Source organism: Ambystoma mexicanum, chromosome 9 (genome assembly GCF_040938575.1).
Source record: "Ambystoma mexicanum isolate Mex_15411 chromosome 9, UKY_AmexF1_1, whole genome shotgun sequence".
In the NCBI taxonomy this organism is placed as follows: domain Eukaryota; kingdom Metazoa; phylum Chordata; class Amphibia; order Caudata; family Ambystomatidae; genus Ambystoma; species Ambystoma mexicanum.
This window is the reverse complement of record NC_090931.1, coordinates 434111109-434128690: the sequence shown is the minus strand read 5'-3', so window position 1 is coordinate 434128690 and position 17582 is coordinate 434111109. Positions and strand designations below refer to the sequence as shown.

The 17582-nt window shown below is 47.8% G+C and overlaps 1 protein-coding gene across 15 annotated transcripts in view; it reads right to left on the bottom strand.

The window, feature by feature from the left end:
• AP2B1 (adaptor related protein complex 2 subunit beta 1) overlaps positions 1-17582 on the bottom strand; it is a 1113451-nt gene that overhangs the window by 302982 nt on the left and 792887 nt on the right. For all 15 annotated transcript variants that reach the window (XM_069614911.1, XM_069614900.1, XM_069614904.1 and 12 more), the window contains 2 exons: positions 15958-15999; positions 8193-8339 (listed from right to left, as the gene is read on the bottom strand). In XM_069614911.1, the coding sequence (XP_069471012.1) occupies positions 8193-8339; positions 15958-15999 (189 nt within the window). The remainder of the gene's footprint in view (positions 1-8192; positions 8340-15957; positions 16000-17582) is intronic.

Here is a 17582-nt window from a genome sequence, read left to right as displayed (position 1 = left end):
CACGAGGAAGTACCTTGAGTATACTCCGGAGCCCCGGAGCATCTTCGGGACGAGCTCGATGGCACCTTTTTTGAGCATCGCCCTTACCTCCAATAGCAGTTGAGGGACGTGATTTTCCTTCCTGGCCACGGGTGGAATGTGGGGGCACTTTTTTTAGAAATTCGAGGGCGTTCCCCTAGGCCAGGGCATCCAGCATCCAACGGTCGGTGGAGATGGGCTCCCACACGCTGACGAACTTCGCCAGGCGGACTCCCATCGGGGTGCTTCGGTGGAGGCCCGACACCACGGTCGGTTCAATATTGCTTGGAGGATGCCTTGCCGCCTTGGCCTCCCTGGCAACGACGCAGGGTCCCACCCAACTTGCCTCGTCCTCTATAGGCTTCCTGCGACGAGGAGCGGGCCGCTTGGCAGTACGTAGAGGAGCCACCGCCGAATCCCTTGGAGGGACCCTGCTCGCCTCCGGTGCTCCGAAAGGACGGCCTTCGTTGCCGGAGAACGCCTAGGGCCTTAGCTGTCTCCGTGTCTGCCTTGATGGCTTGCAGGGATTCATCCACTGTTTTCCCAAACAGATTGTTCCCGTCGAAAGGCATGTCCAAAACCTTGGCTTGTACGTTCTGGCGGAAATCCGTCGCCTTGAGCCACCCTCGTTGTCTGAGGCAAACGCCGTTGCCTAGCTGGCGGAAACCGGTGTCGGCAATGTCCGCTGCCACTTCGCCTTCTTGTAAGATCTCCAGGGCCTCGGCCCTCTTATCGTCCGGTAGGAAGTCCAACAGGGGGGCGATCTTGTACCATAACTCCCTGTCGTAGCGGGCCATGATCGCGAGGACGTTGGCTGCCTTAATTGTTGTTGCCGCCAACGAGATAACTCGTCCCATTGCGTCCAGCTTCTTTCCTTCGCCGTCCGGCGGGGAAGTTGACGTTGAGGCAGATGCCCCCCCCCCGCTTTCTTCTTGGCCGCCGCTGAGACGACCGAGTCAGGGGTCGGTTGTGCCCTAAGGCACAAAGGGGCCGCGTCAGGGACCCAGTACTTCTTCTCGTACCGATCCCTCTTGGCAGGCGTCGTAGACGGGTTCTTCAGAAGGGTGAGACCCTTGTCCCAAATGTCATCCAGCAGAGGCACGACAAGGACTGTTTTTCTCTTGGCCTCGCTCCGTTGGTAAAGGAAACCTTCCTTCTCTTCGGGGCAGAGCTGAAAAAGCTTGGATGCCCTGGCGATCATTGCATGGAAAGATCAGATCTCGTCAGGCGGGGAGGCCTGGGCTGGGGGCGATGGGAGCTCCGTCCCGTCACAGCCGGTACCCGTCGTGGCCGTGTCCGTTCCCGTGTCATCCCCAGGGACGGGGGACGTGGGCAAAGGTTGAGTAGGCCGCGAGGGTTGAAAAGGCGGGGCTGGATGGATCCGTCTTCTCTTGTTCGGGGACTTCCCGCCGGGTCTGGCTCTGGCTCCTCCGCCGAGCCTGGTTCCGGTTCCTCCGTCGGTGGCAAGGGCAATCTTGTCCTTATCTCCGAACATAACGATTGTATTGCCAACAAAATGGCCGCTGAGTTGTCCTGCGGCTCCGGAAGCGATGGGTGACTAGGACCCTCGCCGGTGCCGCCGTCGCACTCGTCGTCGCCTTTGTTGGGATCCCTCCCGTGGGAACGGGCCTTCGACACCCTCTAAGACTTCTACCAGCTCCTCCTCGGATGCTGTGTCCGTGTCCACAATGGCCACCACCCCCCCACCCCCATCTTTTTCCGCCGGGATCTTCACGGGGTCTTTTCGATGGGTCTGAAAGAGGCTTCCCTCCGCAGAGGCAGGGAGACTCTGGGTTCCGAGGTCGCCTCCACTGGTGTAGCCTCCACAGGATGCGCCAGGGCCGCCGCGACTTCCTCGATAGAGGCCTTGGCCGGGTGAATCAAGGCCTTTGCCACCTTATGTGGGCCTGTTGCCTTCACCTTGGGGGGGAGGGTCACCGCCTCGCTCCCCCTCGGCCGGATCCTTCGAGCTCGAACGGGGCCTCTCCAGAAACTTTGCCGGGTTCTCAGCCTTCCTCTTCCCTGAGCCAGTGCGGTGGCTCGTGGTTGATGGCGCTGGGGAGGATGCGCCCTGCCAAGGCAGCCGAGGAGCCCGACCATTCGGCGCTCCCGGTGCCCGCGGACGCGCGGTGCTTTGCCTTCGGTTGGGCCCCCGTCGCCGTGGCACCCTCACAGGATTTAGGACTTAGAAGACCGCTCTGACTACTACTTCTCACCTGACGGGCTCTTTCCTTCCAGCCAGTTGGAGAGACGAAGGTGTCGGTCCCTGATGGTCCGTTCCGACATGTTCCTGCAAAACGCACAGTCCTTCTCCACGTGCGTTTTGTCCTCATGAAAGCAGTAGAGACATTTCGAGTGCTCGTCCTCCCTGAACAGCTTTCCGGGCGTCGAGCTTCCTTTCTCCTGGGCCATATTCGGGTAGGCCGCAGAAACTCCTGGACTCCTCCAAGAAGCGTAACTCGACGAAATCTTCACCCTTGAGGGGCGTAGAAAAATCGGACATGGATCCCCGTTAATCGGATGTAGCGACGAACAAGTTACTTCTTACCTTGTAACGTTCTTTCCCCGGATGGGGAGGAGGATAGAAAGATGGAAGGGTAATCTTCTGTGTGATATGAAATTCAGAAACCACCTTTGGGAGGAAATTAGGCTTCACTTGCAGAACAACTTTGTCTTTGTGAAAGATTGTATGAGAGGGTTTACAAGAAAGAGCTTGTAACTCGCTCACCCTTCTAGCAGATGTAAGTGCTACTAATAAAACAGTCTTAAGGGTAAGAAATCTTAACGAACAAGAGTGGAGTGGTTCGAAAGGTGTGCCCATCAAGAAAGTTAGGACTAAATTTAAATCCCATAGGGGAACCTGGAATGGTCTTGGGGGATAAAAGTTAGTTAACCCCTTTAGAAACTGTATTACCAAGGGTAACTTGAAATAGGATGGTTCTTCCGCAGTGCGCTTAAAGATGGATAGCGCTGCGAGATAGCCCTTGATGGTGCCAACTTGAAGGCCTGAATTCGCTAAATAAAGTAGGAAGGACAAAACCATTGGTGTACCACATGAAAAGGGATCGATATTCTTTTCCCTACACCAGCTGCAAAATCTGTTCCAACGGCAGCGGTATAAAGATTTTGTTGCTGGCCTTCTTGCCGAAAGCAACACCTCCATAACGTCATCAGGGAGGTCCCAATCCTTGTACCTCAGCCTTTCAGAAGCCAAGCGTGAAGGTTGAGGGTTTTGATGTCTGGATGGAGAACCTGACCTCCCTTCTGTGAGAGCAGATTCTCTCTGAGTGGAATTCGAATTGGAGGGCAGATGGACAAGTCTAGAAGGTCCGGGTACCACGTTCTCCTGGCCCAATCCGGGCCAATTAGGATCATGGTTTTCCGGAATCTTCTCAACCTCCTGATCATTTGAGGAATGACAGGGACCGGTGGAAACGCGTACAGGAGTGGAAACTCCCAGTCCACTATGAACGCGTCTCCCAGAGCTCCTCTCGGGGGAAATTCCCTTGAACAGAACAGATCGCACTTCCTGTTGACACTGGTGGCGAACAGATCCACCTGAGGGGTTCCCCAAAGGGCGAAGATCTCTTGAAGGACTTCCTGAGCTAGTTCCCACTCATGGGAGACTGTGCTCTGCCTGCTCAGAGCGTCCGCTGTCAAGTTCTTCTCTCCGGCTAGGTGAACTGCCGATAGAGAGATCCCTTCTTTGATTGCCCAAAACCAGAGCTGCATCGCCTCTCTGCACAGAGGTAGTGATCCTACGCCTCCTCTTTTGTTGAGGTAATGCATGGCCACTGTGTTGTCCGTCATTATCAGGACATTCTTTCCTTGTACAGATAGCAGAAAAGCCTTCAGCGCAAGTCTGATGGCCCTCAGCTCCAACAGGTTGATATGTAGTCTGGACTCCGATGGAGACCAACGACCGCTGATGGTCAAGTCGTTGGCGTGGGCTCCCCACACCGTGAGTGAGGCATCCGTGACTACTGTTCTCTCCGGCCAAGGTTGCCAAAACTGCTCTCCTTTTAGAATGTTCTCCTGACAGGCCCACCACTGAAGGTCTCGAGCCACCCTGTCAGGAATCTGAAGAAGATCTGTCATTCTCCCTGAGAATTGTGACCACTGAGTTCTCAGTGCCCACTGGAGAGATCTCATTCTCAGGCGAGCCTCTGGCACTAGGAAAATACAGGATGCCATGAGGCCTAGCAACCTCAAAAAGTCGAAGGCTGGGAGACGTTGGGCATTTTGAAACTTGGTGACCATCTGTAGAATATCTTGAGCCCTCACCTCTGGTGGCGAGGCTTTTCCCAGGGAAGTGTCGAGGATCGCTCCGATGAACTGGAGTCTCTGCGATGGTATCATTTGTGACTTCTTTAAATTGAGGGAGAAGCCCAGTCTGTGAAGGGAGTGGCAAACATGATCTAGCTGGATCTGAGCTTGTTCCGAAGATACAGCTCTGATCAACCAATCGTCCAGGTAGGGGTAGACGTGAATCCCTTCCCTCCTTAGACTTGCAGCCACTACCGACATTAACTTGGTGAAGACCCTCGGGCGGAGGTCAGCCCAAATGGCAGCACTCGAAATTGATAATGAGAGTTGCCAATTGCGAACCTCAGGTATTTCCTGTGTTTGAGATGGATTGGCACATGGAAATAAGCGTCCTGAAGGTCCAGAGATACCAACCAGTCCTGGAACTGAAGGGCCTGAAGGATCTGAGAGAGAGTTACCATCTTGAATTTGTCTTTCTTGAGGAATTTGTTCAATTCTCGCAAGTCCAAGATAGGTCTCAGTCCTCCGTCTTTCTTTGGTATGAGAAAGTAAGGGGAGTACCAGCCCTTGTCCTCTCCGCTACAGGTACCGGTTCTATGGCACCTTTCTCTAGCAGGTCTAAAATTTCCTGCAAGAGGAGCAGATCTGGAGCTTTTTGAGAGCTGATCCCCGGTGGATGACTCTGAGGTATGCGTAGGAAAGGCAGGCAGTAACCTTGTGCAACTGTCTCCAATGCCCAAGCATCTGACGTGATAGCCTGCCATTCCGCCAGATGTTGAGTTAACCTGCCTCCTACAGGTGTCTTGTGAGGGAAGTCCTCAGAGTGGTTTTGGGGCAGCTGATGCAGATGGTAAAGAGGCACCTGCTGTTGCTGCGGCTTTTGAATATCTACCCCGTCCACCTCGGGTAGTTCTTCTTTGTCCCCTTTGAGCCGGTCGTCCTCTACCTCTTCCGAATGCGCAGTAGAAGCGAAAGGACTTGCCTCTCGCAGAGGTTCCTGTGGGACGAAAAGGTGTCTGACGGATTGCAGCGCCTAGGGATTTTGCTGCTGCCTTTGATGTTTGCAGTTTTTCTAAACTGTCATCCGCCTTTTTCCCCAAAGAAAGAAGAGCCATCAAATGGCATGTTCAAGAGCCTGGCTTGCACATCTGGGGCAAAACCAGACTCTCTCAACCAAGCAAATCTCTGGTTGTTGTACTTGCCGCCATTGCTCTGCTGATACTGTCAGCCGAATCAATGCCCGTCTGGAGAGATTCGCACATAGCGTCTTTACCGTCCTTTATGATATTTAGGAACGCCTCCCTTTCTTCTCCCTCTGGGATGCAGTCAGCCGCTGTAGAAGCACACTCCCAAAGTGTATGGCTAAATCTAGCAAGGGTGCAAGTAGCATTCATAGATTTTAACGCCATGCTACATGCCGAAAAGACTTTCTTAGCCATAGCATCGTATTTTTTATCGTCCCTGTCCTGTGGGACGGTAGGGTAAGCAGTCTTGATGTCAGTAGAAGATGCTGCCTGTACCACCAGACTTTCTGGGGATGGGTGTTTGGACAAAAACTCAGGGTCTGCAGAAGATACCCTGTATTTAGTAGACCGTTTTTTATTTACTGCCGGGACGACATCTGGGGTTTCCCAGTTCGTCATTATTTTTCTTTGAAGAGCTTTATGAAAAGGTACTACAGGATCCTCCTGTGGACCTTTATCAAGAATATCAGTGAGGTCATCCTGTTGGAAAGCCTGTGAATGTGTTGACCACCCCATAAATTCTGTAATCCTGGCCATTAAGGCTCTATAAGGGGTTTCAGCATGCTCCCCCGGGTCTGGCCTAGCGAACTCCACCTCTGGGGAAGTGTCTAAACCACTTGCCTCATGTAAGGAATCATGGAGTTCCTTTAATCTGCGTTCCTCTGAGGATAACTCCTCTTGAACTGGGGTTGCAGATCCCTGCAACTCAAATGTCTCTTCTTGGTCAGACAGTTCTCCCTCTTCCATAATTGAGGACATTGTTCTCAATTGGTCTGAACTCACAAAGGGTGTGAAACCCATCTCCAAAGCAGAGGGTGCCAAATTTGTCGTAATCGGCCTCGAAAACGTCGATGTAGTCGACGGCTTCGAACGTGGCGTCGAAAACAAAGGTGGAGGCCTCGAGGTCCTCGATAGAATCAGAAATTCTGCTTGAGGATATCGACAATCTCGACGACATCGTCATCGAAGACCTGGGAATAGCCACTGGGTGCGCCGCAACCGTGACTTTCCTTGGCGTCGACGCCGGTGTTGAGGATGGCGTCGAGTCGACAGACCCGTGTGTCGAAGGTCCCCTCGACAACGACGTCGAAGACACCGACCTCGGCGTCGACGGTACCTTCCTCGACGGAACCTTCGAAGAAGGATTCGAGGTCTTTGCTTTACTCGAGGGTTCGTGACGCGCTCGAGAAGCTTCCTTCGCCGGGTGCTGCGACTCGCAGCGTTTTGGACCTTCGGGTCTTTCGACCAGAGCATCGCTCTCGGCAGTCTTCGAGGGGGTCGAGGCCGCTTTCTCGAAGACGCTCATCATATTTTTTCGGAATTCCTCCCATTCAGCCCGGGAACTATGTTTCGTGGGGCAAGGGATTCTCTTAGGTGAAACAGAGGAAGAGGAGGACGAAGAAGGGGATCTTCAGCGTCTCCTTTTCGAGTGCTTCGATCTCGAGGAGTGATGGGACCCGCTTTGAGACCTGGAGTGCGAATGGTGACGAGGAGACGAATGTCTCGACTTCGCCGAGGAAGAAGAAGCTTTAGAAGTCTTACCTTTATCCAGCTTCCCCCTACGCTCCTTCAGGGCCTTAGCTGTCATGGACATACAGTCCTCGCACTCCGAACAATGGTGTTCAGCTCCCAAACACCACAGACAGACCCTGTGAGGGTCCGTCAGCGACATCTTTTTTCCACAGTCTCGGCATTTTTTAAAGCCGGACCGAGGGGTCGTCGGTTCAGACGAGGAAGCCAACGAGTATGGCTCGAATATCTCGAGGAAAATTGAATAATATCTCTACCAAACTGAGCAACGATATTCCGAGGCACTGAGTAAGGGCGGAAAAACAGAACTGAGCAACGGATGCTGCGCGCGGCCTTTATAGGCAGGATGATGTCGATATGGCGGCTGTCAAGGGACATCGACTCGGCGGACGTCGACGCGCAGCGCCCTCTAGAGAGAAAACATTTCCGAGGCCAGCAAAGCTGGAAAGAGATATCCAAGTTAAGGAATACGTCTGAGGACACAATCCCTTCGAAGGTGGAGTTTGAGGCTCTATTTGACCGAAAAATTTCTCTTTGAAAAAGCGCGAAAACGCAGCAAAAGCTCCAGAGCTAAACACAAGGACTCCAACACTTGAGTGTGCAGTAAAAATCTGAGGATGGCTGCCAGAGGCGGGGCTTAGGGAGAGGGCAGTCATTGGCTGGGGGTAGCATGACCCAGAGACCAGTGATTGGTTACTACTGAGAAAGACAGATCAGAAACTAAACTGATACTGATTTTTTCTTTACCAAGGATTCCCGGCTTGACAACGGGGAATATTCTTGAGCATGTGAATCCATGCCAGACCCCATGCTGGAGAAACTGTGCTAATATTGCACAAGGCACCAGCATGTTAGGAGTCAGTCAGAAAGATTCTTGACCATGTGAAGAGAGGCTACCAACACTTCTTACTACTCTAACTGTCTTGGGCTCCACACTTTGCGGATAAGTTAGATAATGTATGCTGACAGCATTTGAAGTTGAGACATGAATTTGTGCATTTCTGTCCTATAAAAAAGCAAACATTTTCTTTCTATTTATTTTTGTTAAAAATATTTTATGACTAAAAGAATCTGCAACATTGTATGTGGGTCAGTGAAGGTTAGGTGGGGGTGATCCAACACCCCTTTACGTACAGATTTGGGTGTCACGAATCCGCCAGGGGCCATTCCAATGCCAGATGACAGCTCAAACAGGTCATTAAGGCCACTGCTGGCCACAGCTGGAGTGGGTGATGGGGCGAAAGTGGTGGGCACAGAGGATGGAATGAAGGTTTGTCCAACCTGAGAGGAAGAGAAACAAAGCAAGTTAGAAAACGAGACAGTGACATGACAAACATTGAAAAGGCACATACATTTAAAGATTACAAATGTAATGCCATGGCTGTTGCTCATAATTCAGTTAATAAGGATGAAAATAATTATTGTAACCTGTTTTATATAGGGCTTCCCCTCACAGTTTTTGTTTCTACCACTGTAAAGAAAAAGTGTTACCATATTCCAATTTAATGGTAGTTAATATATGTGACCTTCAGAAGCATGAACAACCTCACTAGGATTTGCCGTGACCTGGTTAAGTGCACAGGGTTCTATGTTTGTTCATCGACAGCTATTTATTCAATGTTTTTTTATGAAAATGTTTTGCTGGAAAATCCCAACGAAACATATTTTATTTATGTGGGGGGGGGGGGGGGTTCCCACCCAACCCCCCCATCTTCCAAATCTATCCCCCTCTATTGTTTTTTTACTATTTCAGACCCCCCCACCAACTCTTTATGGGCCCATCCCACCGCCCTATATTTTTCGGCAAAACATTTTTGCTGAAAAACCCATCACAAAATAGCCATTGATGAAAGAACGGTATATGGTGAACAGAGATCTTAACAGTGAGTACTTGGCTCACTGAACAACTAGACTAAACGAGGATGTACTTGCCTCCACATTAAACTCCTTTCACCGTATGTCTATAACGAGAGGCAATATAGGCAAAGAGAAGCTAAGGGATGAATAAGTCCATATAATAATAATTTGAATTTATATAGCGCTACCAACTCTCAGGCATCTGAGCGCTACTTATTATTTATTACCCACGATGTGTGGTGCTCCTTTTGCCGACCTCAGAAGGATGAAAGGCTGGGTTTGGCCCTGCCGGAATAGGAAACTGCATCAGCAGGCTCTGCATGGATGTCAAAGCGAGCGCTCTATTCGCTGTGCTATCTGCCCGGATGTCAAAGCGAGCGCTCTACTCGCTGTGCAATATGACCCATTAGCATTCCACTCCTAGATGGAATCCCTCCAAAGAGGCAATTCACAGAGGGGGCATACAGGCTGAAATTGCTGCTGTTCCTTGGAAGGGCTCTATCTGAAAAGCAAATAAAGGGCAGATGCGCATGGACCGTAACCCAACTTCTCATTCACTGAAGGCAAGCCCTCTAGAGTCAAGGAGCAAATAAACATGGACACCAACATCTCACATGACTACAAGACAATGAGCAAGGGACAGTGGAGAAGTGGGCACTGCTGAAGCCTGTGTTACAACAATTTGAGTATGAACAAGGCATCACGTTCCCTATTTATGCTATATAAGGGAAGCTTATACTGTTACAGCTTATGCTTTTCCTTTTTTGTTTGAATGAAGACTGAGCTAAAGCTTTCTGTGCGTTATGCGTTTTACTTGAGTGGGATCCATGCACGATCAATACCCATTCTTCAGTGTGAGGGGTTGGCATCTGTGTGGCTGTTTCAAGTATAGCTGCTTGTGTTGTGCGTGTTCTGCTTGAGGAAAAGCTTGCACCCATACTTGTCTGTGAGATCAAGCAGCAAGGGATGTTTTCGGTGGTTCTGCTACTTGCACTTCTTGTTTTATACAGGTTTGTATGATTTATGCATTTGAGAGACCCGGCTGTTGCTTGCGTTGCACCTGTTCTAAGCGCTTAACATTTTCTGTGTGGGATTTAAACCTGCAAAGCACAAATGTCAGTGATACACTTGTGCGAGTTAAGCTAAATGTTTGAAATGAGACAGTGGATGTCGTGTGTAGAGGTTGGTCCATGGTCCATGAATGCATCCAGCCTAATGCGTTTAAATAAATCCCACAAAGCATTCAGATTCCGCCCCCTTCCCAGAGACAACATAATACACGTGAAGGAAAAGTAATGCGATAATGGGGCAAGCTTGTGGTTTTAGCTGTGACTTGGTGGGTGTCTCGTACAGGGATTCTTTCTAGCTGCTTCTCAAAGGAAGGAAAAGTTACTAACCTGTAAAATTGCTTCGGCAACTTTATGTGTGAGTCAAATGCTCTCCAGAACTATGCCGTCTCGTAATTGGATTTTGATTTGAAAAAGACAATCCTAGCGTGATCAGGTTTGTTGGTGTTACTGTAAATAGACTTCCTGTTGCACTCATTGGAATTGGAAAAAGTCCCCTTTAGTCAACACAATTAAATTATGCTGATCAGTTGTTCGCAAACAGTTCAATATTCATGTCCTCCCATCACCTCTTGATCTACTAGGGACTAGAGGCATCTGCTTATCTTCAATCTGAACTATGGCAGCAATTGAACATTTATGTAGGTCATGATTACCTTGATTACAGGCATTCTCCAATGTTATTCTGGCTGATTTGAGGAATTTCAAAAGAAGTCTGTTGAATGAATGAAACCTCATCCTCTAAGGGTATTATAGTTCCCATTGTGTAACTATGAACACTCTCGAACGTCAAGTTCTGGTAGCAGTGAGGTGCAACTTCTTCATGCTGTCTGTGAATTTTAGCAGATGCACCAATTTCATTATGATCTGCAGTACAAAAGCATATTTCGTATTTGAAGGGACTGTTTGGCAGCCTTCCAAATAAGGATGTATCCGTTGTCTGTGTTGGACTCAACTGATGGGCATTTGGGGAGCATCCAGGCTGCAGATTTCAATTTCTTTTTTAAAAAAAATTCATGAGCTGGCAGTGTTACATAGAGAAGAAAGACGCTGCTGTCTGTGCTTTCAATTCCTGCAAATAGGGAAATGTGGATCTGTTTGCTACAAAGTCCAACTTCTATACAGATGGGATTCTACACAGCAGCATAACTGTAGGACAAATCTGCATGAACACGGATTTGCTGAGCAGCCTTAATTCAAATATTGTCCTTTGGGTATGTTTTTCTTTGTAAAGAAACGTATGCATAAAAGGATTTACATTGCAAAATGCAATGCTGTGTGGTCTAGTCATCTTGATGGTGGAATCTAGAGCGACATTTTATCAAATTAAACATAGTAACCTCCTGCTTCAATTTTGAGTCTTCATTTGTCAATATTGATTTTTCAGTGTTGTTGGAAATTCAAACCCTCTGCCTGACTCGGTGTTGTGGTCTGGTGTGAGGCATCCATATCTTGTTTAATTTGTTGGGTGCCACACTCAAATAGTATAAGCTATTTGACTGCTGGTGCTCGACTTTGCTAGAATCAACAGCCATAGATTTATGCCGATGCTACAGTTGATGGTCATTTGTCCCAAATGCATGGAGTCACGATTGATAATCCCTTGCCAATTGTTTGTGTTTTGAATCCCCTTGCTGCTCATCAACACAGCTAATTCTGTTGCTAGTACAGCTTGCTGGCCAGTATTGCCAATACTGCCTGAGGTCCTTATTGCTAATAACTTGCCTGCTGCCATTATTGCCTTTCCCATCTCCTGCCTAGTAATCCGTATTTTCAATCTCTTGCCTGCTAGTCAATGCTTCGAATTCTGTTTGGTGACCATCGTTTCTAATACTGCCTGTTGCTCATTATTGCTAATCTTGCCTGGTAATAGTATTGCGCTGAGAGGGGAAGTGAACCAGGTTTTATAGACCAATACACTTAAAAACAACTGTTTAAAATGCAGTTTGGGTCTCACAAAATGCTAAAGAGAAAAACAGGATGGGATTGGTTGGAATCTGTGACCCCATAATTTGTATCAATGTGGGAAACATTTTGCCACAATTGTGTAGGGCTACACAAAAGTAACGGATGATTCAAGGACACTTCAAGCCTGAATGTAGTGTTGGATTCCATTTCTTTACACAGAGCCAAGGTGACATCTATTTTACTTTTTTATCTGAGCTCCCATGCCCGCTGACGTGATCAGGAAATGGAGAATAGCACATGCAGCACACAACCAACTGTGACATAGGCATCCTTTAGTTAGACCACACACAGATATAGCCCCCACCCTCTTGGATCACAGACTAAGCCCTAAAGAGGTACGGGTACCTGCACCAATAATCATATATATGAGCTGCACCAACAATTAAATATATGAAAAAGGCGAGGGAAGGGAGACATTCCCCCTGGCATTGTGAATTATAATAAAAGCCTGAGAAAGGCCAGGAGAAGGGAGACATTCCCCCTGACATTGTGAACTGTGAAAGTAAAAGCCAAAAGGGTGCGAAAAAGTCAAGGAAGGCCAGGGGAAGGGCATCATTCCCCTGGCACTGTGGAAACATGAAACCAAGTGAAAAGAGCCATTCCCCAGCATTTGTGTGGGATAAACCCACTGAGAGCCAGTACCAGGAGAAGGGAGTAATTCGCCTGGAAATGGATTTGACAAGATAGCTGGAGAAGGGAGGCATTCTCCCGGAACCCAATAGTGAAGCAGCAACTTTGGCTAGTAAGGAATGTTGATGTTTGAACTGGAACTTTACCTTTTGAGTTGAATTGAGAACTTTATTGCTTGTTGGCATTCCAACCTTTGTTGAATTTTTAACCTGGAGAGAGTGAGACCCTTTTCCCCACTCTCTCACGTATTTTAAATGTGATTTTGTACACTGTTTCTCTTGGTTGTGGAGTCTAACAAACTCCATAGGCATCATCTTTTACATTGTGTCACACAGCACCTTCAGTGGAGTGGCACAGGGAAGTCTTTCAGATTTCCCCAAGGATTAACTACCTTCTCTTGGATAAACTACTGTTTCCAAGAGCAGTGAAGTGAAATTGACTTTACTTACATGTACATTTCTAGACCCAGCACACACTATCTTACAATAGAGTGTTGTAGGGGTTACTTAGTATCCCCTTTTGTCTAGCTTCTCATTTAACACATTTATGTTACCGTTTCCTCGGTGAATGGCTGGTGGCAGTGGTTTACTTTTAACTACTGCAGTGTGCATTTACCACAGGCTGCGTTCGCAGCTGCAGTAAAGCACCCAAGGGTGGCATTTTTGTCAAAATGGCTCCGGTCTTCTTTTTTCGCCATTTCTTTGTGGAAACATCCTTCTTGAGATTTACTCTGCACGCCAAACCAGGTTTGGTCCCTTTGTTCATTTTGTCTTTGGCGGGATTCACAAGTGAAGCCGGCCTGTGGCTCCAGGGTGTCTGGCAGGGGCAGGAAGCAAGGGAGGTGCCCGAAACTCCATGTCCTTAATCTCTTAGGAGACAAGAATGCACACTTAGATGATTGACCGGCTGCCTGTCCGGCAAGGACAGCCATCCTTGCTGGGTGACTGACAGCTAAACTGGAATCAATGGGAGAAACCTGCATAAAAGGCAAGGCTTTTTGGCTTAGAAGGTAGAGTCGACCACTGGACGAAGGAATCCGAAGAAGAACTTTAAGAGGACGCCTGCTGCAACTCCTGGACCGTTGGTTTGCCCGGTGAAACCCTGCTGCTGTGCTGAAACTCCAAATTCATATCAACAGTGAAGCTCCTGCAAGGACCACTTCTTCCTTTCAGTTGGTGGGACCAATCAACTCCAAAGCAAGCCACCAGGACATCCTCTCAGAGCTGGTTGAAATTCCACTGCAGTTGCTGCTGGAACCGAATAGCACACCGGATCGTGTGCGTTGCTTTTAATCTGGCCAAGAGCACCAGGAAGATCCTGGTCACCTTGACTTTTGCTAACTTAACATCGGCTGGCCTGGCTCCCTGAATGACTCTCTTTGCATTCAGGGAACAGTTGTAAGTGGATCTAGGTCATCTGGCCTAAGCACCACCCACCTTCTTAGCCCTGCCTCTTCCTTCCTGCTCTAAACTCTTAGATCAAGGGCGTCTCTCGCCCGAGCGTCCATAGTGAAGGGCAGTCAAAAAGGGCAATTCCTGTTCGGACCCGTTCGGACCAGGAGGATCCAGGGTCTGACCACCTGCTAAAACAGCAGGTAAGCATGCACCAACATGTGTTTACACCCTCTGTCCCCACAGGCCATCCCCACCCTCCCTGGTCCTCCCGTGTTGTTCCCTTGTGCCCCCGTTTCCTGCACACAGGAGTCTGTCCTGATACATTCTGATTTCACCATCACCGTCTTGTGGCCAATGCTGGATTTTACTATTATGGACTTCATTGATTCAAGGTGCGTCACCCTTTCTCAACTCTCATGCTGGACTTCGTTGCATCTTGTATTCATGGTGGCCCTGAATCATGCTGTTCCCATCTTCATCTTGTATCCTGGCTTGCAACAGTATGTGCTACTGCTGACTTCTGCAATTGTATTTGCTCTCCCCTCTTGCTTCTCCACTCTTTTTGACTGCTTACTCTGTTCTCTCCTCCCCCGCCCCATTTTCCTATCTCCTCCCCTCCTCCCCTTACTTTCTTCTATGCACTTACTCTATCAGAATTGTAGAATTGTCCCTGGACCTAGTACGATAGCAACCTCGCCTGTCGCTCTCCCAACCCCTTACTGTCCCCTCCCCGTCCCTCCAGCACTATCTGAAACATTGTCAGGCCTAGTACGATTGTCGCTTGTTTTGTTCCTCCCTTCCCTTTCTGCACCTCTCTCCCTCACCTTTTGTTTTCCTCTGGCTCTACCAGAAATGTCGTCAGGCCTAGTACGGTAGTCGCCTGTCTGTTACCATTTCTTTCCCACTCTCCCCCTCCCTTCCTTATCTATGTCTTAGACCTTGCACTATCTGAAATGTCATCAGGCTGAGTATGATAGTTAATTTCACATCCTTATTGTTCATGGCCTATAAGCATTTCGTCGTATTTTCCCTTGTTCCCTCCATTGCCTTGAAGCGTTTTGAAAAACATTGTGTATAGGCGCTATATAAATAAACTATCAGAACATTGGGGGGGTTATCAAAAGTACTGACCTGCTTCAGAATATTTGTGTGAGCTCTTGTTTTGCTCTAATAACCTTTTCCTTTGACCTACTCCTAAGTAAATTCTAAATGCAACAGTGATCTATTAATTTCCCCAGCACCCTAACTATTGAAGTTACCTGAGGGTGTAGTGTGCGTCTGTGGGCCATCCCAAAAGGGTACTTACTGATTGAGAAACTTAAGTGTGTTTATTTTGAAGTATATTTGTGTGTTTTATATTGCTCCCTTCTGAAGAAGGCTTACACTGACTGATACATTAATAATGGTTTAATCAAGAAACCTTGTGTGTAAGAGTTTATTTGAATTCTTGTCACTGTGAATCTCTCTGTAACTCTCCTCCAGCTCACATTGACCCCTCTTGAGATAAGCCTGGCTGCTCAACACACTACCAACCTTTGTAGTACAGACTTCTACCAAAGGTTGGGCTCCTATCGCCAGGAGGTCAGGGTTGTCGTACAATCTTGCCTAACAAAGAAGCTCAACTACCTCTTTAATTTAGTTATAAGTGTGAGGTACAGAAGTAGGCTTTTTGACACAGGACGGAGGACTATTGATTTATATAGATATCCTGACCAAAACCTTATTTTAGTTGAGGCAGGGAAACCCCTCTTCGAGTTAGGGAAAGTAATTTTTCTCTTTATTTTCATTACTAATAAAAGTTTATAGCAGCAAGAATGTTACCTCTGTGTCAGTCACCTACATCTGCACACTTAACAGATATTGCAAGCTCAGTGCTTAAGGGAAGTATCCCTGACTAAAACTTGACTTGCTATCAAGTTCTATATATCTAAAATCATGTCGAAAACACAATGCATTACTGAGAAAGTACACAAACAGACTTACAGCAGGGCTTCCACCAATGCCAACTCCAAGGTCACTGCCGAGCTGAAACGGACAAAGAGAGAAAGTTGATTTCAGGACGGAAATTCAAAGCCAAGGAAAGGCCATCAATTAAAATGGAAAATCAGATTCCCATTAGACCTTTGCCGCTCTTTATACCTTTACAGGCCTGTACACATGAAGAGATAGAGATATCAAAGTGGAGGGTTGGAAAATGTGCAAGGGTGAAAACGGCACACTCCTCAAATTGCTTAATGAGTGGACATGGTGAAAGACTGCTCCACAAATGTTGTCCTACATTCTTTGAAAATCAGTGCATAAACTGATAAAACAAAATATAGGGTGAAAACACTGAAATGGACACTACAACTAGGGTCAAACACACACACACACACAAGCAACAGAGTCACATGACCAACACAGAACACAGTCCAGGCAATGGCAGTGAGTAATAGTAGGCAGCGCTTGCAGGTGGGGTGGGTTGGGCGAGGAGGTTAGAGGCACATCAAAGGACTGAAAGAGTTCATTTCCAGACTGTCAGATGGGACCAGAAATGCAGCATTAAACGAGGAAGCAGAAATGCTATAAAATAACTCGAGAGCAGTGAGCTATAGGGTACCAAACGGATGTTTAAAGGGGCTTGCATACAGAGTAGTTCTAGGATGTGCTTCAGCCCGCTACAGATCTTACTGAGGTGTTGTGCACATGGAGCATCATAGAACTATACAAATGTTTCATGGGATAGACCAAGTCCGTCAACAGCAGAGCTTCAGCTTTTAAACGGAACACTCATGAGACTGAGGTGGTGGCGCCAGCCAATATGTTGCTAATGATCTCACTTTAATTGTATGACTCAAGCCCAGAAGCAAATTCCTTTTGATGTAATTTTCCATTCAGAGATGCAATGCATTGCCGTCAGATGGTTGATCACACACTGCTAAGCAGGACCAGGAATTAAGGGGTGTTTTGGACACTAGCAGGGGACATTGCAGCCCAACAAAAAGAAAACACATAGCACTCTGGAGTCTTCCTAACATCGCTGCTACTGGACAAAGACACACGTGTGTCATATCTGGTGCAATATGGAAGTGGCCCTGAAACATCTTCACCCAAGGTCGAACAATTATACATGTTTTTTCAACCTGGGGTAAATGCCATTCAATCTTTTAAAGGAGAAAATCAAACCAACAAAATAAACAATCCATCCGAGCCTGCAAGCAAACATTTGAGAAGTCTTCCCTCTGGCTCAGCCCCACTTACCCCTGATGTTACAAAGAGGTTTACTAGACAGGAGAACACTGTGAAGGGCGAGAGGAGTGTTGAGATGGATTTCTAGAATCTGGCCTGGTAGACATATTTTAGGAGGCCACACTAGTTATGATGAACGGCGAACACTGAGAGGCTAGCCAAAACCCAATCAAGGTATGCAGATGAGCAGTCAAGGTTTAGTCTCAGGAGAGTGTGAGTGGGATAAGGGGCCGTCAATGAGTCCATGGACAATAGCACCCACAAATTCTATTTGGACAGTCGTTCTAAAAACAGTTATTTATTTTAGGCCATTAGAACACACTGAAAAATGAAACTTCCAGGTAGTACTAGCACACAACACTTTGATACAAATATATACA